The following is a 24,912-nucleotide window of genomic DNA, read 5'->3' as shown; positions in this document are numbered from 1 at the left end:
ACTCAAACTCTCGAATATATGACACTCATACGTCTCATAGAATTAAAATTAGTACAAAGATTTGCACAACTCTTGTACAAAATACTTGCATTGTTTGAAGAGCTGTACAAAATACTTATGGAACTTGAATTAAGCCCTCGTTACACAATATCATATTTTAGATACTCAGGTGGTGTCTGGTTAAATGATGCAAATAATTATAGGTATGAGTTTGATAGTAAAGTGGAATGAGAATGAAATCCACTTAGCTATATAAGTTTGACTGATTCTCAAAAATTTAGAAATCATTTTCAAATTATCATTTCTAAACTCATAATTTCAAATACTATCTTTTACTATCATTTCATTTACTCATTCTCAAACCTATCAACCAAACACCCCTTATTACATAATCAATCTCTCAAATACAGGACACTCATATATCGTAGACTTTCACAATATTTGCATAAAATGCCTACATTCTTCACATACCCATGATGAATTAGCCATCAATCTATATACATGGGTTTGTAGAGGTGTTGGAAGGACTTGGTTCGTTCGTCGCCCCAATTGAGCTGCTCCCACCATGATCTCTCACACTCGATCTCTTTCAGCCCATCAGCAACCAACATCAGCTTCGTCAGTTTGGGGCAATCTTCCACCTTGATAGTCTTCAACGATGGAAAAATTAATATTCGTTCCCCATCACTCAAACTCTTCAATTCTGGAAGCCGCCGTAGCACCATTGTGTGGAGATCAGGAAAGATTGTTATAACTGTCTCCCCACTACCATTTGCCTCTCCCTCCAATTTGATCAATCTATCTATTGCCCCGCAACCCTCAATTTTTAGTTCACGAAGAGTATTAGGGAACATAGCCCTCCAAACAAGCTTTGCTTTTGGGAGACTCGAAAGTTGAAGATCTTGTAGAGGTAGAAGAATAGGCTGACGATTGCCAATTACTACCTCTTCTAGCTCACTCATTGCGTGAAGCTGGATTTGACCTAGACTGGACATAGTTTCCGCGTGAAAATCCATGGATGGGATGTTGAACATCGTCAAATCTGGACACCCTTCTATATGGAGCCAGTGTGTCAATGGTGCCAGTCTTGGAGAGTCACAGAGGTTTTGAAGAGCAGCAAGCGTGCTGACTGTCATCCCAATGACTTTTAATCTCTTCAAGCTTTCCAGCTCTTCAAAACTCACACCTCCTTCGCAACTCTGTCCTTCCTTCCACCCACTGTAGCTGTCCATCATGATAAGCCACTGCAACTCTCGAAGACTGGAGATTAGTTGGTCAGGAATGATTCTCAAATATTTCATGAATGCCAACGACAAGTATTTGAGATTTACTAGTGCTGCCATCTCCTTAGGTAGAGAAGTAATCCTAGTTCTGGATAGTTCAAGAAAGTGTAGTTGCACCAGATTACCAATGCTTACCGGTAGCTCCTCTATAGAAGTATTTTGCAAATCAAGGATTCTGAGGAGAGGCATGTGCAAGAAGAAGCCATTAGGAATCTTCCTGAGAAATTTGTTAACTTGAAGATTCAGAAAAACCAAGTTAGGACATTGAGGTGCTTCTGGAAGGTCACTTATTTGGTTCCACACAAGTGCAATTCTCTCTGCATCTCGCCATTTCTCAGCTGCCGGTGCTTCTTCGACCCGCTCCCTATCCCGCACCAACCATTTGTTCTCCTTCTTCCCGCACTCACGTTCCACAATATCATGGCCCGGGTCATGGGATGCATCGTGAAGTAGTCATCATGAACCCTTACGGTTAAAGATGCTGCATGTAGTATGCCAAGTAGAAACTGTGTCTTGTGGTCAGCATCCATTACATTCTGCACATTATCAATAATCCCTTCACCTATCCATGAATTCCTAATATTATATTTGCCAATCCAAGATCCTTTTATGAATAATACACCATAAGAGGCGCAAACTCGCATGTTGTCACTGGATAGACGATCATAGCTTAATTTCAGGATAGAAAAAACATTATTTGTCATACCAGGAAGTTGGTGTGGTGTGTCCTTCATGATGGTCAAGGCATGCATCCACTCTTCCCAAGTCTTTTTAGGGGCCATTGCTTGTGCCAGCACAATGAGAGCTGCAGGCAAGCCGCTACATTCCTTGACTAAATCTCTAGCTTCGATCCGTACATTCTTGTCGGCGTCAATGACATCCATCCTTGCACTATTTCTGAAGAGATTCCAGGCTGCCTCCTCTTCTAAGCATTCCATTTTAATCATCTTTTCTGTGCCCATGTGGCTGCAAGTGTCTTCTGTTCGGGTTGTGAATATGATCTTGCACTTTGATGGAGGCGCGGGAAGTGGAATTCCAACAACCTGATAATTTAGGGGCTCCCATAGATTATCGAGTAACAATATGAATTTCAACGTACTCAGGACTCTAAATAATTTGGTTGCTCTGTCTCTGTGTGTGACCTCATCCTGCCATGTCAAACTCAGTCGATCGAATAAAGATTTCTGGACTTCCTCCAGCTTATAGTCTATTGATAGCTCAAGGAAGATTACCACGTCTGCCTCTGTTTCACTCGGGAAATCATTGTTGAATCTTCTCAAGAGTGCTGTCTTGCCCACACCACCCATTCCGTGGATGCCAATCACACTCAAACTATCATCTTTGGCATGGCGTTGAAGCTCCTCGAAGACCTTATCCATGCCGATAGTTTTGGTGGTTGGCATCTTGATGGAGCGGGTAAGATTCAGGTTATCTGCGAGCTTAGTGAACTCTACACTTTGTTTAAGCTCTCTGATTGTGGCAAGTGCTGCTTCAGCTCTGTTTCTGAGACGGTAGGCAGAACAAACGTTGAGTGGGAAGCTACACAAACACTTGATCTTTTGGTTGTATTTTCTCTCTATCGACTCGGCTTCACCTTCCATGTCTTGCACGGAGCTTAGCCACCCAAGCACTTCGCTCCTGGGAGTCTGGCCATCCCTTGTTGCTGCCTCGATATCTCTCTTGACATCGGAACTTTTGTCCTTCAGCTGCCCAACCTCACTGGCCAAGGAGCTAAAAGTCCCCTCATAGGTCATGATATAATTGCATGACGGAGAGCAACAAGCCTTCAATAAGTTGAAAATATCCATAAGAGAACTCGGGGAAACAGACCCCATTGTAGAGCTGCTGGAGACGTAACAAACATTTGTAAGAGCTAGTTTGATGTTCAATTTAATAAAAGTTTATTTTTGTTCATTCAGTATATACAAAATTAATTAAATAAAAAAATTTAAATAAATTATTAAATTAATGAACAAGTTTAAATAGATATATATTCAGTTTGTTAATATTAATGAATAAAAATTATGAACTCTTCATAAATAATATTTATGAATAATGTTACTTATAAAACATATTTATCAATAAACTCTTATCAACATTGACAAATAAATAAAATTTACAAATAAACTTGCATTATCAAACTCAATAACTAATCAAATAAGTTTAAAAAGTTAAAAATTTTAAACAATTAAATAAATTTGAATTGAGAGAGTTCAATAATATTTAGACAAACTAAGTTTAAATCAAATTTCAATTAAAAAAAGAAACCAAACTAAACTAAGCTTAAACAACTATTTTAATTGTTTGGTTCATTTTAAATTAGCTTTAATTTAGCTAGATTACCTTATTAAATAAGTCGAATTCTATAAATTTTAGCTGGACTGGACTCATTTACAACCACTTCTCCATTGTAGTTGTTGCAGCAATAGGGTTGGAGAAAGTCAAGTTTGATGCAGGAGAAAAATAATTATGAGATGATGAAGAAGGAGAATGACACGGTGCATTATAAATAGCAGATGTAGAATCAAATCCAAATCATGATTGCTCTATGTGGAAGCAAAGGAGTTGTGCAAAGAGAGAGGGCATCCCATGGGCATAGTTCTTGAAGAGAGCAAAGTAAAGAATAAAAGCTTGTGCTAAGAAAAGTATTTGGTCGGTACAGAATTTGTTCTCGATTTTATGTGGATTCGGAAGAAGGTTTTAACTTTTGTTGGCTTGTTTCTAAAACTAAAGAAGAGTGTGTTAATTAGCCTTATTAAAAGAAAAGTAAAAACTCTTCTATCAAATAAAAAATATTCAATTATAGTTTCTTTCTATAATTGTGTGATCAGACGATATAGTTTCCTTTTATGCATATCCAAATTTTATATTTAATAAAATATATACCTAATTATCATTATATTCTTCTTTCACTCTGTATATAAATCACCTGTTCCTTCAAACCACACTACGCAATCGAAACAACCATAAATTCTTCCCGACAATAACTATGTAAAATAATGCTTCTAGGGTTCTTCGTGGCAACAAGTTGTCTTTAAAAGACTTGAAGTAATCTAACGTTGCTCCAAATGAAGACATGTTATAAAATATTCATAATATGTACATATGAGAAATATATAACAAATGAATCATATTTGAAATTTAATCAATTTGAGTCTATATAGTATAATCAAGTTCCTTAGTTCCTAAAATTTGTTGAAAGGCTATAATTAATTTCTTTCTCAAATTTAGATCAACTCAGCTACACATAATAATTTTAAATGAAATTGTTACTTGAAACTTAAATAATTTGATTTCACAAATAAATATTTGTCTACGTGACTTTAAACTCTTTTGGCGTTTGTTCAATACCTTTCCCAATTTATATTAGTATATATTTGTATAGCAATCAAAATTATTATATATTGACTTAAACTTGTACAATTTTATAAAAAAATCTGTTTTTTTTTTAAGCATTTGGTCTCACTTTCATACTAGGAAGTAAAAAACATAGAAGAAAAATAAATCAAAATTCGGGAAAAAATAATAGAGAAAAAACAGTGATTTTCTTCTTTCATTTTCCATAACAGAATAAAATCAAGGTTTTTATCTTGTGAAATCAATTTTAGAATATTAGGAAAACATAAACAAAAGAATAATTTTGAACTTTATTGATTAAGTTCCGGGACCCTACTTTTTGCTCCGAAGCGTTTTTAAGAGGAAAAGCAATAAGAGAAGTGTTTTTTCACCATAGTTTTTTTCTTTCTCATGCTAAGAACACTGAGAAATTGGATCTTCCGATCATTAGAACAAACCCTTAATGTCTCCATCTCCTTCATGATATTCGCCGACGTAGATCCTTTTGTCTCCCTGGTACTTTGTTTTCTTCCGAAGTTCGATGCATTGTCCTTCTCTATTTTTGAATTTCCTTTTTTTCTTATATTTTTCCAATCAAGAATAACCATAAATTACGTATTTCAGTGATTAGTTCAACTAAATGATGTCTAATGATTATGAGATTACTAAATTTACACTGATAATTATAAGGAGTATTGTTTTCTTGTACTTCTTTATAATTGCTCATGCGACTATTATTTTTAGGGCATCTTCAATAGTTACACCTATAAATGAAATTTTTTATAGTTCCATTGTGTCACATCAAAAATGAAAAATCTACTATTTTTTTTTACCATGAAAAAACTCCTCTACAATTTTTTTATGAGCTCTATATTATAAATCATATAACTCTTTACATTACAAATCACACGTCATAATGCAACACTACTTTATCATTAATTACTAGTTCCATTTTCAAGAGAAAGAAAATAAGTAAGTTTGAGTTTTCAACACCATTCTTGAACTATAAATGTCAAATTTTATCCCTATAATATTTCAAACTTTTTTATTGAGATTTTTTAATTTTATAAATCTTTTGTAAAACTTATATTGGAGATGTCCTTATCCACTTTCCCTTTTAATGTAAAATAATAGTACTTTCTTGAGCAGCTGTATCCTATATCTATTTTTTAAATTTATGATTTCTCTTTTAATGTTCACAAATTACAAAAAAATTAACATAATTTACTTGTGGATATATTACACAACAAATAATCTTACCACATCTCTCATATCTATGGCTTTGAGGTGTAATCGAGTCGAGTCGAGCCAAATTCTTGAATGTTTAACATTGGCTCGTTTATAATCGAGCTGAGCTCGAGCTTTATTTAACGAATATATTCATACCTCACAAACTTATTTGAGCTTTTATCGAGTATAAACGAACTTAATAAATATAAATATAAGTATAAATTATAAATTTAAATATTTATTAAAATTAAATTATATATTTAGAGAAAATTATAATATTCATATTAAAATTTATAATTTTATTCTAATAAATAAATTTAATATATTTATCTATTATTTTCATAAGTAGAGTGTAAAATCTATAAATTCAATATCAAAACTATTATTTTTTTTTATTTAAAAGTTGATTCATGAGCTTACTAATGAACATGTTTACGAGCTAACGAGTGTATTGTGAAACTTAAGCTTATTTGTTTATCTTAACGAGCTTCATTAAATGAGCTTTTATTGAATCAAGTTTCGAATAAGTCATAAGCAGCTTGATTTATTTACCCCCTTAATTTGGAAAGATATTCCTTAGTATAAATGAGTTTTGGTTAAATAGTAGGAACAATTTTATTATGTGGTTCGTAATACACTTTTTCATTTTCAAAATTTTTTATAAAAAATGACAAATAACTGTTAAACTTTTAGAAAATTTTATATCCTCAATCATTAACATCATTATTTCATCTAGGTAAATACAAATATTATCACCATTTTTTCGTCTAGCAAAATAATAGCATGTCAAATTTTGCATGGTTGACATGCCCACTATTTTATCTACAAACATTTTCAAGTGATATATATGGAAGAAAGTGCATAATTTAATAAAAGGGAATATTGATCTGAAAAGTATTTGGCAATAACTTTAAATCTCTCATCATCGTGTCAGTTTGAAGACATTTGCACAAGTTTAAAACAATTAAATATAATTAGAAAAAAAATAGAGTGAATCAATCTATCATATGAGTGGATTTTGTGCAGATAATCTTTGTTAATATGAAAATTCATTCAACCATCCTTTGTATTATTTCTTATGTTTAAACTTGGTCCCTGGACTATGTACAACGGTCGAATATTTAGATTATCATCTACCCTACTTATTCACGGTTTGATCCTAACTATAATGTATTTGTAAAAATTTTTCTTCTAAATGGGACGTACAACCAAAGGATGTTGGGCTGTTGGGCTGGCTATCATGTGTACTTTCCAATTTATCTTGGTGGCCGATAAAAAAATTTTATGGGACTGGGCCAGTCACCCTATGGATAGTCAATGAGATCTGTAAAATATCGAAAAGGGGCGAATAATCATAAAAGAATTTTTTTACGAATTTTCAGAAATTTTCTAAGAATTTTTCAGAGCTCGTATGATAAATTTAAAGGGATTAAAAATTAGGTCAAAGGGAAATCTATTTAAACTACCCTATTTAAATGAGTAAAAATTGAATTTTTTTTTTCTTTTTCTTTTCTTTTTCTTCTCCCGTCACCATGCCACCGTGCCGTGTCCCTCTTCCTCTTCCTCGCCTAAGCTCCTCATCTTCCTCTCCTTCCCCAACCTTAGCCGCCGACGCCTCCTCTCCTTCCACTGTTATAAGTGTTAAAAATTTCTTTTTATTGTGATAATCGTTGTAATATTTGATAAATATAGAGTTAATCACGACTGTTTTAATGCTATTACACTGTTTCCTCTGATAAATATTTTAAGTAGTATTTGACTTGGGAAGAAGTCTCATTATTCGAAGGAAATTTTAGATTTTAGTTGGACTCGACATCAATGGATTTGATCTCACTCGAAATAGATCAACGGATCTAATTGAGTTTTGAGATGTTAATGTCACGGAAAGATTTTAAGCATCAACTTGACCGTGTAAAAGATTTCGTGGGGATACAAACATACGTGAAGCGTGGAACCCTCACGTTATCCATCGTAAAGATGTCAAAATAGTTACCGGAGCAGTCAGAGCATTTTTTTTTTTTTTTTTATCAATTATTTAAGACTCGAGTCATAATTTCAATAAATTTATAAATATTTTTTTCAATGAGTATATATATATAAATATAAAACTGATGATCTCATCGGTCCTCAATTTTCAAATCAAATTTTGCTCTCACGATCTTTTCTGTTGTTTTTAGTTAAATACGTTTTTAGCTCTGATAAATTAATTTCTGACTACGTAACTGGAGTTGCGCCAGAGTCTTGGTAGCTTGCCCATTTTACACCTCTTATTTAATATTGCAAAAACCCTTGTGCTACCTGGCTTGAGGATATAAACTATAATTTTATGGACACATACAAGACGACATTATAAACTATAATTTTATTCTCTATAGTTTATTTTTATAAATGATAGATAGTAAATAATACATGGGATGAATACTAATTATTTATATATGTATTTGATTTCATTAAATATAACGGGTATAAAAATAGAAAATTTAAAAATTGATAGATAAGAACCAATTAGATAATGTGTGCGCATGTGTGTATATATATACACACGTTGTGCGTAATATAATTTTAAGAATTAAAAATTAATTATTTAGGTAAGATTTATCAGACTCATGTAATAGTACAATAATGCAAGGGTGACGCTAGAGAATCCCAATAACAAACTACGGCTTCTTTATGTAAAAAATTAATTTAATTTAATATTATACTTATCTTAGTAAAAAAAACTAAGAAAAATATATTTTTTAACATCATCGGCCTAAAATATTTATAGAAACTTTTTGTGAGACTAAAGAGAACTATATTTTATTTTTATATAAAACAACAAGAGAAAATTAATGATGAGAAAAATTTATAATAAAACGTCGTAGCTGAGTCTCAAACTCTAGATCATTGTTTCGCTTGTGGAATTACTAATAAACCTTGGAATTATTTTTAGTGGGAATAGAAAAAGGATATTAACGTAAATTCATTTTAGGCTTCACCAAACTTATAGATATATATTAGTGATCGTGCACATCGCGTGTTTAATATAATACATTGAAATCACATTGACCCTTTATAATGAAATTATATTAATTAAAGTATTTTAGCATTAAAATAGAGTCATTAATAGAGTCATTAGGGTAAAATACCTGACTTTTGAAAATCTGAATTATTTGGGTCTTTGAAAATTCGAATTGTTTGAATTTTCGAGTGTCACCCTTACGACTTCCCTGTGAAAAAAATTAATTTAATTTAATATTATACTTATCTTAGTAAAAAAAACTAAGAAAAGTATATTTTTTAACATTACCGGCCTAAAATATTTATAGAAGCTTCTTTGATCATAGTGTTGTCAATTCTAAAATTTGGGACTAAAGAGAAATTATATTTTTTTATATAAAACAACCAGAGAAAATTAATGATGAGAAAAATTCATAATAATATGCCGCAGCTGAGTTTCGAACTCTAGATCACTGATTGTATCGTTTGTGGAATTACTAATAAACCTTGGAATTATTTTTAGTGTGAATAGAAAAAAAGATATTAACGTAAATTCATTTTAGGCTTCACCAAAGTTAGTTAATAAAAGAAGAAGATTTATATATATATATATCTTCTTCCTTTATTAACTAACTTTGGTGAAACATATATATAAAGAAAAAGAAAGGTAGTCTTAGTGTAACGGTAAAGTTATTATTTTGTGATAAAAAAGACATGTTTTCGAATCCTGAAAATAGTCTCTTGCAAAAAGCATGATAATATACGACTTAGTTCACACTATGCAGTAGACTAACCTGTATGTATAATCACCCACGTCGTAAAATGATGAAATAATATTTATTATTAATTTAAGCAAAACATCCTTATAATTTATCTAAAATCTTATATTTTAGACATTGAATATTGCATACTCAAACTCTCAAAAATATCTGACACTCATACCTCTCATAGAACTAAAATTAGTACAAAGATTTGCATAACATTTGTACACAAAACTTGCACTATTTGAAGAGCTGTACAAAATACTCATGGAACTTGAATAAAGCTCTCGTTACAAAATATCATATTTTAGACCCTCAATATTACATAATCAATCTCTCAAATACCGGACACTCATATATCTCTCATAAAACTAAAATTAGTACGGAGTAGACTTTCACAATATTTGTACAAAATGCCTACATTCTTCACATACCCGTGATGAATTAGCCATCAATCTATATACATGGGTTTGTAGAGGTGTTGGAAGGACTTGGTTCGTTCGTCGCCCCAATTGAGCTGCTCCCACCATGATCTCTCACACTCGATCTCTTTCAGCCCATCAGCAACCAACATCAGCTTCGTCAATTTGAGGCAATCTTCCACCTTGATAGTCTTCAACGATGGGAAATTTAATATTCGTTCCCCATCATACAAACTCTTCAATTCTGGAAGCCGCCGTAGCACCATTGTGTAGAGATCAGGAAAGATTGTTATAACTGTCTCCCCACTACCATTTGCCTCTCCCTCCAATTTGATCAATCTATCTATTGCCCCGCAACCCTCACTTTTTAGTTCACGAAGAGTATTAGGGAACATAGCCCTCCAAACGAGCTTTGCTTTTGGGAGACTCGAAAGTTGAAGATCTTGTAGAGGTAGAAGAATAGGCTGACGATTGCCAATTACTACCTCTTCTAGCTCACTCATTGCGTGAAGCTGGATTTGACCTAGACTGGACATAGTTTCCGCGTGAAAATCCATGGATGGGATGTTGAACATCGTCAAATCTTGACACCCTTCTATATGGAGCCAGTGTGTCAATGGTGCCAGTCTTGGAGAGTCACAGAGGTTTTGAAGAGCAGCAAGCGTGCTGACTGTCATCCCAATGACTTTTAATCTCTTCAAGCTTTCCAGCTCTTCAAAACTCACACCTCCTTCGCAACTCTTGTTAAATATCAACTCCAACCCAAATAAAGGATAAAACTTATCCAATAAAAGATAAGAGTTATAGATAAGATTTGATATTTAATTATTTATTTTTCTAATAGATAAAGATGACGACTTGGTAAAAGATAAAATTAAATGTGTGGTCAAGAGTGTTTTTCTCATTTCATGGATAAGAATTAGAATTTCAATGGCTAGGATTTAATTTAATTGAACGGTCCAGATTGTATGAAGAGTACTATAAATACTCTACCTTGTATTTAGTTTCATTGATCAATCAAGTATCAATTTGTGAGTCAAAGTTTTTTGTTTTTCTTCTTTATCTTAGAATTGTGAGTGATCCACAAAAAGGGTGTTGTAGTGTTGTTATTGTTAGTGTAAGACAAGTAATTTATTTACTTGTTTGTTGGTCCAATTTTCAACAATTGGTATCAGAGCCAAGTTAATCAGGGATTATTCTTGGTGGAGCTATCTTAGATTGTGAGGAGTTTTATGCTTTACAAGTTTTTTAATCAAACTTGTTTGGTATAATCAAAGCTTTTCGACGTGATGGGGGACCTTCAAGTAGTAGGAGGTATCAAGAAGCTCAACAACAAAAACTACAACACGTGGGCAACATGCATGGAGTCTTACCTACAAGGTCAAGATCTTAGGGAGGTTGTTGGTGGTAGTGAAGCTACGCAGCCGGCAGAAGACGCCAATGGCATTTTGCGAAAATGGAAGATTAAGGCAGGTAAAGCAATGTTTGCCTTAAAGATCACAATTGAAGAAGAAATGTTGGAGCACATCCGAGATGCCAAAACACCAAAGGAAGTGTGGGATATCTTTGCTACACTTTTTTCAAAGAAGAATGATACAAGATTGCAACTTCTGGAGAACAAGCTATTGTCAATAGCGCAATGTGACAAGACGATTGCCCAATACTTCCACAAGGTGAAGTTGATATGTCGCGAAATTTCAGAGCTAGATCCATCAGCTCCTATTGGGGAAGCAAGGATAAAAAGAATAATTATTCATGGTTTGAGGCCAGAATATCAAGGATTTATTGCCGCTATACAAGGATGGCCAACACAGCCATCGCTTCTTGAATTTGAAAATTTACTTGCAGGTCAAGAAGCTATGGCTAAGCAAATGGGAGGACTCTCACTAAAAGATGAAGAAGAAGCGCTCTACACCAACAAAAATAAAGGCAGCTTCAAACGGCACACTGGTGGATCTAAAAAGGATGGCGACAAAGGAAAAAGCTATCATGGGAGTGGAGGCTCTCGTCCAGGGGGAGCCTCGAAGAATTATGGTGATCGTAAAAAATTTTCTGGCGAGTGCTACAATTGTGGGAAGGTGGGCCACATGGCAAAAGATTGTTGGTCCAAGAAAAGGTTCGTTCAAAGCAACACTGCTACTTCCAATTCTAAAGAGAATAGCGAAGATGATTGGGATGCTGAAGCTTTGATGGCTACGGAGGAAAAAGACTTGGCTCTCACAACAACGCCAGAACAGATTGACTACAAAAATGATTGGATCGTGGATTCAGGCTGCTCAAATCATATGACGGGTGATAAAGAAAAATTGCAAAACTTATCTCAATACAAAGGAGCTCGTATGGTGGTTACAACCGACAACTCAAGGTTACCAATAGCACATGTTGGTAAGACGGTAATTACGCCTCGATATAATTCTAACCAAGTGCCTCTTCAAGATGTCTATCATGTCCCAGGAATGAAGAAGAATTTACTGTCTGTGGCCCAATTAACATCTTCAGGTCATTATGTTCTATTTGGTCCTGAAAATGTAAAGGTATATCGAAACCTCAAAATTTCAGAAACACCAACAATGGAGGGTCAACGATTAGAGTCGCTCTACGTGATGTCAGCAGAGTCTGCATATATAGACAAGACAAGAAAAAGTGAGACAGCAGTTATATGGCACATGCGGCTAGGTCATGTTAGCTATTCCAAATTAAACATGATGATGCAGAAGTCGATGCTCAAGGGACTTCCTCAACTAGACATACGAACAGACACAATATGTGCAGGATGTCAGTATGGTAAAGCACACCAATTACCATATCAGGAGTCAAACTTCAAAGCAAAGGAACCATTGGAGTTAGTTCACTCTGATGTATTCGGGCCTGTTAAGCAGTCGTCAATTGGTGGTATGCGGTATATGGTGACATTCATTGATGATTTCTCAAGGTATGTGTGGATTTTATTTATGAAAGAAAAATCTGATACCTTCTCAATGTTCAAAGAGTTCAAGCAGTCAGTCGAAGGAGAATTGGGAAAAAAGATATGTTGCTTGCGCACAGACAATGGAGGAGAATATAGCTCAAGAGAGTTCTCTCAATACTTGAGAGAAAGTCGAGTATATCATCAATACACTTGTGCCAACACACCACAGCAGAATGGTGTAGCAGAAAGAAAGAACCGACATCTTGCAGAAATTTGTCGAAGTATGCTGCATGAGAAGAATGTACCTGGACGTTTTTGGGCTGAAGCAATGAGGACTGCAGCTTTTATCATCAATAAACTTCCTCAACCAAGGTTAGAATTTATTTCACCCTTTGAGAAGTTATGGAACAAAAAACCTACAGTTAGCTACTTTCGAGTATTTGGATGTGTATGTTATGTATTTGTTCCTGATCACTTACGAAGCAAGTTTGACAAGAAAGCTATTAGATGCATCTTTGTGGGATACGATAGCCAGAGAAAGGGGTGGAAATGCTGCGATCCAACAAGCGAAAGATGTTACACTTCACGAAATGTAGTGTTCGATGAAGCATCTTCTTGGTGGACCACAGAGAAGGAGGTCTTGCCAGAATCTAAAGACCTTGAAGATAAAGTACAACAAAAGATGAGGGAGCATATAGTTCAACTTCAATCAGGTTCAGATGAATCAGGAGGTCCAAATGATAATGATGAAGAGCAAAGAGTGACTCAGAGTCCTTGGCAAACCGGCATATATCAACATCCAAATGAAGAAGAAAGGCCTAATGAAGTGGAAGAATTAACTCCACAATCTCAACTCCGAAGGTCAACAAGAACACAAAGGCCAAATCCAAAATATGCAAATGCAGCCATAGTTGAAGAAGCAGTAGAGCCTGAGACGTTTGAAAAAGCATCACAAAGTTCTGAGTGGATGACAGCCATGAAACAAGAGATTGATGCACTGCAACAAAATCAGACTTGGGATCTCATACCAAAACCAAGAGATGTGAAACCCATTTCGTGCAAATGGGTTTACAAAATAAAGCATCATCCAGATGGGTCAATTCAAAAGGTTTCGTGATCAACTCGGCATAGTACAAAGGGTTGGTGTTGAGGGGGAGTGTTAAATATCAACTCCAACCCAAATAAAGGATAAAACTTATCCAATAAAAGATAAGAGTTATAGATAAGATTTGATATTTAATTATTTATTTTTCTAATAGATAAAGATGACGACTTGGTAAAAGATAAAATTAAATGTGTGGTCAAGAGTGTTTTTCTCATTTCATGGATAAGAATTAGAATTTCAATGGCTAGGATTTAATTTAATTGAACGGTCCAGATTGTATGAAGAGTACTATAAATACTCTACCTTGTATTTAGTTTCATTGATCAATCAAGTATCAATTTGTGAGTTAAAGTTTTTTGTTTTTCTTCTTTGTCTTAGAATTGTGAGTGATCCACAAAAAGGGTGTTGTAGTGTTGTTATTGTTAGTGTAAGACAAGTAATTTATTTACTTGTTTGTTGGTCCAATTTTCAACAACTCTGTCCTTCCTTCCACCCACTGTAGCTGTCCATCATGATAAGCCACTGCAACTCTCGAAGACTGGAGATTAGTTGGTCAGGAATGATTCTCAAATATTTCATGAATGCCAACGACAAGTATTTGAGATTTACTAGTGCTGCCATCTCCTTTGGTAGAGAAGTAATCCTAGTTCTGGATAGTTCAAGAAAGTGTAGTTGCACCAGATTACCAATGCTTACCGGTAGCTCCTCTATAGAAGTCTGTTGCAAATCAAGGATTCTGAGGAGAGGCATGTGCAAGAAGAAGCCATTAGGAATCTTCCTGAGAAATTTGTTAAATTGAAGATTCAGAAAAATCAAGTTAGGACATTGAGGTGCTTCTGGAAGGTCACTTATTTGGTTCCACACAAGTGCAATTCTCTCTGCATCTCGCCATTTCTCAGCTGCCGGTGCTTCTTCGACCCGCTCCCTATCCCGCACCAACCATTTGTTCTCCTTCTTCCCGCACTCACGTTGCACCCACAATATCATGGCCCGGGTCATGGGATGCATCGTGAAGTAGTCATCATGAACCCTTACGGTTAAAGATGCTGCATGTAGTATGCCAAGTAGAAACTGTTGTTGGTGCAACATCCCTCAGGTCAAGGTTGACCTAGTTGACCAAGCTTGAGTCTTGGTTTGAGTTTCGATGTTTGACAATGCAAGGTTGATTGAAGAAGAGTCAAGTAGGTCAAGGATGACCGGATACTTGACTGGGAAGTCCTAACTGGGATGTTAGGCAGGAGGAAAATCCTGGTGAGTGAAGCCAGGTGAAAGACCTAGTGAGTGAAGCTAGGCAATTGGGAAGTCCTAGTGAGTGAAGCTAGGCAGGAGAAAAATCCTGGTGAGTGAAGGCAGGTGAAAGACCTAGTGAGTGAAGCTAGGCAATTGGGAAAGTCCTGGTGAGTGAAGCCAGGCAAGAGAAATCCAGAAGGGTCAAGGTTGACCAGACATCTGGTGAGAGTCCAAGTAGGTCAAAGGGATTGACCGGATACTTGGCACGAGAAAGAAAAGTCCAAGTAGGTCAGAGGGACTGACCGGATACTTGACAAGAAGAGAAAAGTCCAAGTGGGTCAAAGGGATTGACCAGACACTTGGTGAGAGAGTCCTAGCCGGTCAAGGGTGACCGGATGCTAGGTCTTATGTACCAACAAGTCATGGTTGACTAGATGTTAGTTTAGGGAGCTTTGGACTTGGTTTTGGGCAAAAACCAAGGTTTGGATTGATCCGTGGATTGATCCAGCAGGTTTGGATTGATCCGTGGATTGATCCAGCAGGTTTGGATCGATCCGTGGATCGATCCAGCAGATCTGGATCGATCAGTGGATCGATCCAGAAGATTTGGATCGATCCGCCGATCGATCCGGTGAGTCCCCGCGAACAGAACCCCTCTGGATCGATCCGTGGATCGATCCAGAGGTCCCAATCGATCAGTGGATCGATTGGGACGCTGCTGCTTCGCGCGATAAGCGCTGGATCGATCCGTGGATCGATCCGTGTATCGTTCGATAAGCGCTGGATCGATCCGTGGATCGATCCAAAGCCTCCCCGATCGATTGGGAGCAATCCAATCGATTGGGATTCGACCGTTGGCGTCGTTTATAGCTGTTGGCGTGCGATTCCTTCGGTAGAACTTCACCGTTTCATCTCAGATCTTCGCCAGCTCCTCCACAGCACTCTCAAAGCTCGTGATCGCCAGTTCTTGAAGGTTCTTGGAAGCTCTCCGAGTCAAGAGGCGGATCAAAGGCAAGAAGAGAAGCTAGGGTTAGGGTTTTCTGCATTCATTGTAAGCTTTGTGCTTGTATTTTGTTTCCCTTTCCTTCTTCTTGTACCGAGAGTCTTGTAGGCCTTCTCCGCCCTCGGTAGTTACCGAAAAGGAGTGTTTCATAGTGGAGGGTGCGTGCGTGGTGTGGATCCTTGGATTAGTCACCTCCTTTGGAGGTGGATACCAAGTAAAATCCTAGTGTTAGCGTGGTTGTATTTGTTTCTGTATTTTCCGTTGCATATTCTTGAAGAAACAAGCAACGACGAGCAACGCCAAGCACCGAGCGAACGCGACGAGCTATTCACCCCCCCCCCCCTCTAGCTAATTTTGGTCCTAACAAGTGGTATCAGAGCGAGGTTGCTCTTCACCGGAATCACCGCCAGAAGGGGCAAACATATCAAGAAAAGCTAGAGGGTGAAGAAGTTGGAGCAATTTCTTCAAGTTCAAGACTTTATCAAGCTCAACTTCAAGATGCAATTCCAAGATGGGCTTGGATTTGACACAAGGGTGGCTCCACCATACACTTCTACGAGTTTCGATTCTTGGAAATCAAGAATCGAAAATTTTCTTATGATGGAGATAGAGCAATGGTTTGCTCTAATGGAAGGCTTCAAGGCTCCAAGAAATTCAAAAGGGTAAAGTTCTAAAGAAAAGCAAATGGAGCCCGGAGCAAGTCCAAAGGTGCGAGGCAAATGACAAAGTGACCAAGCTTTTGGTCAATTTATTGCCAAGCACCATTCTTTGCAAAATTGGAGAATTTGAAGATGCAAAGGAACTTTGGAGCAAATTGGCTAAGCTTCATGAAGAGATCCCCTCCACTGTACAAGATCATGAAGAATCCAGAGAGGGTGACTCTTTGGAGCAAGACCAAGAGGAGGACTCCGAGGTTGAGAGATGCTCAACCTCCGAAGAAGAGGAAATCCAAGAAGCTTTATCCTCAAGGGAATGCACCGAAGGGAACAAGGAGGGAGCATACTCCTTGTTTCATGTTCAAGATGATGAAGCCTCCACCTCTAGGATTGAGGGGGAGCAATTCTTGGTGACGCCGGATCAAGAAGAAGGAGAAGCTTCTACATCCGGGTCAAGTGAAGAAGAAGAAGATGGTGCCACCTCCGAAATTCAAGAAATATCAAATGGAGGAGCAAGTGTCATCCCTATACAAGAAGGTATAAATGTTTCAATTAAAAATAAAAATCATATAATATGTTTTGAGTGTAGGGAAAGTGGGCACTACAAGAGTAAATGCCCTAAATTGGCCAAGAAGAAGGGCCAAGTGGCACAAAAGGGCAAGGTGAAGCCCAAGGAGACCATTCCCGGAACAAAGAAGAGCAAGGAGCATATCATATGCTTCTCTTGCAATAAAAAGGGGCATTACCGAAGTCAATGCCCTAAGAGGAAGAAGGTGGTCAAGGCTCATGGAGGAAGCTCTAGTCAAGGGGGAGCCTCGAAGGTAAAGAAAAAGGTAACATTTATTGAAGCACTTTAGGGCAATCTAGGTTTAAGTTGTAAGTTTAGCTAAGGTTTTAAGGATACTTAGATAGTTAATCTAGGTATATTTTATTAATGCTAAATCTTGCCATGATTGTTTGCCCATCATATGCCATGACATCAAGTTTATTTGTGCATTCATGACTTATTATGAAAATACAAAAATACCATGTCATGTCATACATACATCATGTAATTATAGGAATCTTTCTTTTGAAAGTTATTTCATTTTGATGTATGCCATAGCATAATCATGCATTAAGTTTAATTCCTTGTAATTAAGGACAAATGGCATTTAACAACACTTATTAACAAGTGACATCCTGGGTGGATGTCTAATATCTCTAAAATGCCTAGATAGATATGCATGATCCCTAGAATAGGTCAAAACCAAATTTTACATCTCACAAAGACCTATAAGATGACTTGTATGTGTTTTGTCCACAATAGATACAAGTGACATGTTAGGATGATGAACAAAACTCAACATGTTGATTTAGTGCATTCTTTTGAGTTTTAGGTTCATCAAAACACATAGTTATGTGTATTCCCATCATTGGGAAAGCTAATGTACAAGTCATGTGCATTAAGCCCAAGGAACATGGTGGGATATTGGTTTTGAAAATGTTTTTAAAATGTTTTTGGAAAACCTTGGTGAAGGCTATCTTTTGATAGTAATCACCATTGAATAGTTAGACACAAACTTGAAGAAAACACTAAAGTTTTTGCAAGTTCTCAAGTTTGTGTCAATCTTTGAAAATATGATGTATTTTCATAGAAAACTATTTTTCCATGATAAATTATACCCTAAATAATGTCTACACAAATTTTTACGATTTTTGAAATTTTGTAGAATTTTCTAGGGGTTTCTGAAATTAGCTGAAATTGAATTTCAGCAATTTCAGGCCTCCAATCGATCAGTGGATCGATTGGAGTGCCTCAATCGATCAGCCGATCGATTGAGAAGGCATTTCTCGCGAGCAGAAGCTCGCTGGATCGATCAGCCGATCGATCCAAGAAGACTGAATCGATCAGTGGATCGATTCAGCAGGGTTTAATCGATTGGAACCCAACTCCAATCGATCGAAGATGCTGATTTTGGCTGGGAAAGCTTATTTTCAGCATTTTGAACCTATTTTAGTCTAGGTAACAATTCCAAACCCCTGAAAATACATTTGTATACATAAAAAGGGTGTTTTCGTGTGGAAAACAAGGATGGATTGATTAAGGAAGGCTAAGTTGAAGTTTAGGTTGAGTTTTGTTTCAAATTTTAAATATTTGAACCTCAAAACTTCTAAAATTGGGTTTCCTAAAGTTTTGGGGATTCCAAGTCATTGTTGGTGCAATGACAGAAGTTACCACCATGTCTTTAGGGGGAGGGACTCTTTAAAGACATAAAAACTATTTTTCATGAACCTTGGAAGGTGGTCAACCTTCCGTTAAGAACATGCTCAAGGTTGAGCATTTGACCTTTAATGGGGAGTGGATATCCTCATTGTTCAAGTGGCTTCAAGTGGATAATGCTCAAGGATGGGCATTTGCCTACATTGGGGGAGAATGTAGGGTTAAGGTTAATGAAGGGTATGGGACTTTCATTATCGTGTTGGTCACAACGAGTGAAGTTGTGAACAACGATGAGCAACTCTTCAGGGGGAGAGTTTTCAACAATGGGGCATTTGTTGAAGAGTGCCCAAAATTGAGGCACGGGTTGATGTGTGCTCAAAGATGGTTTGATGTGTGCCAATAGGGGGAGAATGAAAGGGAGTAAGTTAGGCTTTCATTACCTAGAGGGAGTTTGCCTTCTTAGGGGGAGAATGAAGGGCTTAACTTATGTATTCATTACCTAGTGGCATAAAGAAGGTTTAGGCTATGGAATTAGCCTAACTTACATGTGGTATTGTAAGTGATAGTGTTGGTATTGTCAAACATCAAAAATGGGGAGATTGTTGGTGCAACATCCCTCAGGTCAAGGTTGACCTAGTTGACCAAGCTTAAGTCTTGGTTTGAGTTTCGATGTTTGACAATACAAGGTTGATTGAAGAAGAGTCAAGTAGGTCAAGGATGACCGGATACTTGACTGGGAAGTCCTAACTGGGATGTTAGGCAGGAGGAAAATCCTGGTGAGTGAAGCCAGGTGAAAGACCAAGTGAGTGAAGCTAGGCAGGAGAAAAATCCTGGTGAGTGAAGCCAGGTGAAAGACCTAGTGAGTGAAGCTAGGCAATTGGGAAAGTCCTGGTGAGTGAAGCTAGGCAAGAGAAATCCAGAAGGGTCAAGGTTGACCAGACATCTGGTGAGAGTCCAAGTAGGTCAAAGGGATTGACCGGATACTTGGCACGAGAAAGAAAAGTCCAAGTAGGTCAGAGGGACTGACCGGATACTTGGCAAGAAGAGAAAAGTCCAAGTGGGTCAAAGGGATTGACCAGACACTTGGTGAGAGAGTCCTAGCCGGTCAAGGGTGACCGGATGCTAGGTCTTATGTACCAACAAGTCATGGTTGACTAGATGTTAGTTTAGGGAGCTTTGGACTTGGTTTTGGGCAAAAACCAAGGTTTGGATTGATCCGTGGATTGATCCAGCAGGTTTGGATTGATCCGTGGATTGATCCAGCAGGTTTGGATCGATCCGTGGATCGATCAGATCTGGATCGATCGGTGGATCGATCCGGAAGATTTGGATTCCGCGATCGATCCGTCCTCGCGGTCAGAACCCCTCCGGATCGATCCGTGGATCGATCAGGTCCCAATCGATCGTGGATCGATTGGGGCGCTTTCGCGCGATAAGCGTGGATCGATCCGTGGATCGATCTGGATGTTTCCAGAGCACAGAGACGCTCTGGATCGATCCGTGGATCGATCCAAAGCCTCCCCGATCGATTGGGAGCAATCCAATCGATTGGGATTCGACCGTTGGCGTCGTTTATAGCTGTTGGCGTGCGATTCCTTCGGCAGAACTTCACCGTTTCATCTCAGATCTTCGCCAGCTCCTCCACAGCACTCTCAAAGCTCGTGATCGCCAGTTCTTGAAGGTTCTTGGAAGCTCTCCGAGTCAAGAGGCGGATCAAAGGCAAGAAGAGAAGCTAGGGTTAGGGTTTTCTGCATTCATTGTAAGCTTTGTGCTTGTATTTTGTTTCCCTTTCCTTCTTCTTGTACCGAGAGTCTTGTAGGCCTTCTCCGCCCTCGGTAGTTACCGAAAAGGAGTGTTTCATAGTGGAGGGTGCGTGCGTGGTGTGGATCCTTGGATTAGTCACCTCCTTTGGAGGTGGATACCAAGTAAAATCCTAGTGTTAGCGTGGTTGTATTTGTTTCTGTATTTTCCGCTGCATATTCTTGAAGAAACAAGCAACGACGAGCAACGCCAAGCACCGAGCGAACGCGACGAGCTATTCCCCCCCCCCCCCCCCCCTCTAGCTACTTTTGGTCCTAACAATTGTGTCTTGTGGTCAGCATCCATTACATTCTGCACATTATCAATAATCCCTTCACCTATCCATGAATTCCTAATATTATATTTGCCAATCCAAGATCCTTTTATGAATAATGCACCATAAGAGGCGCAAACTCGCATGTTGTCACTGGATAGACGATCATAGCTTAATTTCAGGATAGAAAAAACATTATTTGTCATACCAGGAAGTTGGTGTGGTGTGTCCTTCATGATGGTCAAGGCATGCATCCACTCTTCCCAAGTCTTTTTAGGGGCCATTGCTTGTGCCAGCACAATGAGAGCTGCAGGCAAGCCGCTACATTCCTTGACTAAATCTCTAGCTTCGATCCGTACATTCTTGTCGGCGTCAATGACATCCATCCTTGCACTATTTCTGAAGAGATTCCAGGCTGCCTCCTCTTCTAAGCATTCCATTTTAATCATCTTTTCTGTGCCCATGTGGCTGCAAGTGTCTTCTGTTCGGGTTGTGAATATGATCTTGCACTTTGATGGAGGCGCGGGAAGTGGAATTCCAACAACCTGATAATTTAGGGGCTCCCATAGATTATCGAGTAACAATATGAATTTCAACGTACTCAGGACTCTAAATAATTTGGTTGCTCTGTCTCTGTGTGTGACCTCATCCTGCCATGTCAAACTCAGTCGATCGAATAAAGATTTCTGGACTTCCTCCAGCTTATAGTCTATTGATAGCTCAAGGAAGATTACCACGTCTGCCTCTGTTTCACTCGGGAAATCATTGTTGAATCTTCTCAAGAGTGCTGTCTTGCCCACACCACCCATTCCGTGGATGCCAATCACACTCAAACTATCATCTTTGGCATGGCGTTGAAGCTCCTCGAAGACCTTGTCCATGCCGATAGTTTTGGTGGTTGGCATCTTGATGGAGCGGGTAAGATTCAGGTTATCTGCGAGCTTAGTGAACTCTGCACTTTGTTTGAGCTCTCTGATTGTGGCAAGTGCTGCTTCAGCTCTGTTTCTGAGACGGCAGGCAGAACAAATGTTGAGTGGGAAGCTGCACAAACACTTGATCTTTTGGTTGTATTTTCTCTCAATCGACTCGGCTTCACCTTCCATGTCTTGCACGGAGCTTAGCCACCCAAGCACTTCGCTCCTGGGAGTCATGCCATCCCTTGTTGCTGCCTCGACGCCTCTCTTGACATCGGAACTTTTGTCCTTCAGCTGTCCAACCTCACTAGCCAAGGAGCTAAAAGTCCCCCCACAGGTCATGATATAATTGCATGACTGAGAGCAACAAGCCTTCAACAAGTTTAAAATATCCATAACAGAACTCGTGTATACAGACTCCATTGTAGAGCTGCTGGAGACGCATCAAATATTTGTAAGAGCAAGTTTGATGTTCAATTAATAAAATTTATTTTCGTTCGTTCAGTATATATAAAATTAATTAAATGAAAAATTTTAAACAATTTGTTAAATTAATGAACAAGCTTAAATACATATGTAAATAAAGATTATGAACTATTCCTAAATAATATTTAATTTATGAACAATAGTAATAAATAAAATTTATAAATCATATTTATCAATAAATTCCTATCAACGTTGACAAATAAATAAAATTGACAAATAAATTAATATTATTAAACTCAGTAACTAATTAAATAAGTTTAAATAGTTAAAAGTTTTAAACAATTAAATAAGTTCAATAATATTTAGACTGATCAAGTTTAAATCAAATTTAAGTGCATACAAAAAAAACCAAACTAAACCAAGCTTAAATAACTAATTCAATTATTTGGTTTATTTAAACTCGATTTAATTTAGCTCGATTACCTTATCTGAATTCTATAAACTCTAGCTTGACTGGACTCATTTACAGCCCCTTCTCCATTGTAGTTGTTACAGCAATAGGCTTGGAGAAAGTCAAGTATGATGCAGGAGAAAAATAATTATGGGATTATGAAGACGGAGAATGACACGGTGCATTATAAATAGCAGATGTAGAATCAAATCCAAATCATGATTGCTCTATGTGGAAGCAAAGGAGTTGTGCAAAGAGAGAGGGCATCCCATGGGCATAGTTCTTGAAGAGAGCAAAGTAAAGAATAAAAGCTTGTGCTAAGAAAAGTATTTGGTTGGTACAGAATTTGTTCTCGATTTTACGTGGTTTCGGAAGAAGGTTGCTCCAAATGAAGACATGTTATAAAATATTCATAATATGTACGAATGAGAAATAACAAATGAATCATATTTGAAATTTAATCAATTTGAGTCTATATAGTATAATCAAGTTCCTTAGTTCCTTAAATTTGTTGAAAGGCTATAATTAATTTCTTTCTCAAATTTAGATCAACTCAGCTACACATAATAATTTTAAATCAAATTGTTACTTGAAACTTAAATAATTTGATTTCACAAATAAATATTTGTCTACGTGACTTTAAACTCTTTGGCGTTTGTTCAATACCTTTCCCAATTTATATTAGTATATATTTGTATAGCAATCAAAATTATTATGTTGACCTAAACTTGTACAATTTTATAAAAAAATCTGTTTTTTTTTTGAAGCACTTGGTCTCACTTTCATACTAGGAAGTAAAAAACATAGAAGAAAAATAAATCAAAATTCGGAAAAAAAAATAGAAAAAAAATGAAAGCAATGATTTTCTTCTTTCATTTTTCATAACAGAATAAAATCAGGATTTTTATCTTGTGAAATCAATTTTAGAATATTAGGAAAACATAAATTACAAAAGAACAATTTTGAACTTTTCCGGGGCCCTACTTTTTGCTCCGAAGTATTTTTAAGAGGAAAAGCAATAAGAGAAGTGTTTTTTTCTTTCTCATGCTTAGAACACCGAGAAATTGGATCTTTCGATCATTAGAACAAACCCTTAATGTCTCCATCTCCTTCATGATATTCGCCGATGTAGATCATTTTGTCTCCCTGGGGCTCTGTTTTCTTCCACTGTTCGATGCATTGTCCTTCTCTATTTTTGAATTTCCCTTTTTTCTTATATTTTCCCAATCAAGAATAACCATAAATTACGTATTTCAGTGATCAGTTCAACTACATGATGTCTAATGATTATGAGATAACTAAATTTACACTGATAATTATAAGGAGTATTGTTTCCTAGTACTTCTTTATAATTGCTCATGCGAAACTATTATTTTTAGGGCATCTTCAATTGTTGCACCTCTAAATAAGATTTTTTATAGTTCCATTGTGTCACATCAAAAATAAAAAATCTAGTATTTTTTTACCATGAAAAAACTCCTCTACAATTTTTTTATGAACCCTACATTATAAATCATATAACTCTCTACATTACAAATCACAATGCAACACTACTTTATCATTAATTACTAGTTCCATTTTCAAGAGAAAGAAAAAGGTAAGTTTGAGTTTTCAACGATGGAAGGAAAGGATGATGAGGTAGGAGGTGTAGAGAAAAAGGAGAGAACAAACTATACTTTAAGTTGTAATTGAAACTCACAAAGTTAATTCTGTGTCAATACAAGCACCCTCATGGGGTATTTATACTATCTTAACATTGGTTGAAGAAGTTTACTAAAATACTCAATAGTATTTCAAGAGACCAACTTTAAGATCCTTTATTGCCCTTGAAATTGATGACATTTATTACTTTGCCAACTTGTCTTCAAATTGCACTTGTCTTCATGCAATGTTCTTTAGTGTCGTGAGACAATTAACTTTGGATTGTAGCA

At 36.9% G+C, this 24,912-nt stretch overlaps 1 protein-coding gene across 1 annotated transcript; it reads right to left on the bottom strand.

The window, feature by feature from the left end:
• Positions 1–333: 333 nt before the first annotated feature.
• On the bottom strand, positions 334–23,122 carry LOC122007992 (disease resistance protein RPS2-like). The gene is made up of 3 exons (XM_042563548.1): positions 23,014–23,122; positions 1,791–3,125; positions 334–1,737 (listed from the first exon to the last, which is right to left on the bottom strand). The coding sequence occupies exons 2-3, from the start codon at positions 3,116–3,118 to the stop codon at positions 489–491; spliced, it is 2,577 nt and encodes an 858-aa protein (XP_042419482.1). The 5' UTR covers positions 3,119–3,125; positions 23,014–23,122; the 3' UTR covers positions 334–488.
• Between the last annotated feature and the right edge of the window lie 1,790 nt (positions 23,123–24,912).

The sequence above is a fragment of the Zingiber officinale genome, chromosome 1A (genome assembly GCF_018446385.1).
Source record: "Zingiber officinale cultivar Zhangliang chromosome 1A, Zo_v1.1, whole genome shotgun sequence".
In the NCBI taxonomy this organism is placed as follows: Eukaryota; Viridiplantae; Streptophyta; class Magnoliopsida; order Zingiberales; family Zingiberaceae; genus Zingiber; species Zingiber officinale.
Note: the sequence above shows the minus strand (reverse complement) of the source record. Positions and strands in the feature narration are given on the sequence as shown.

What these genes read in the sequence shown, in the direction of transcription:
- LOC122007992 (XM_042563548.1), bottom strand. Translation starts at nt 3,118, where the DNA reads ATGGGGTCTGTTTCCCCGAGTTCTCTTATGGATATTTTCAACTTATTG. An exon ending in GATGCTGACCACAAGACACA is followed by an intron (nt 1,738 to 1,790) that starts GTTTCTACTTGG and finishes GGGTTCATGATG; the next exon opens with ACTACTTCACGATGCATCCC.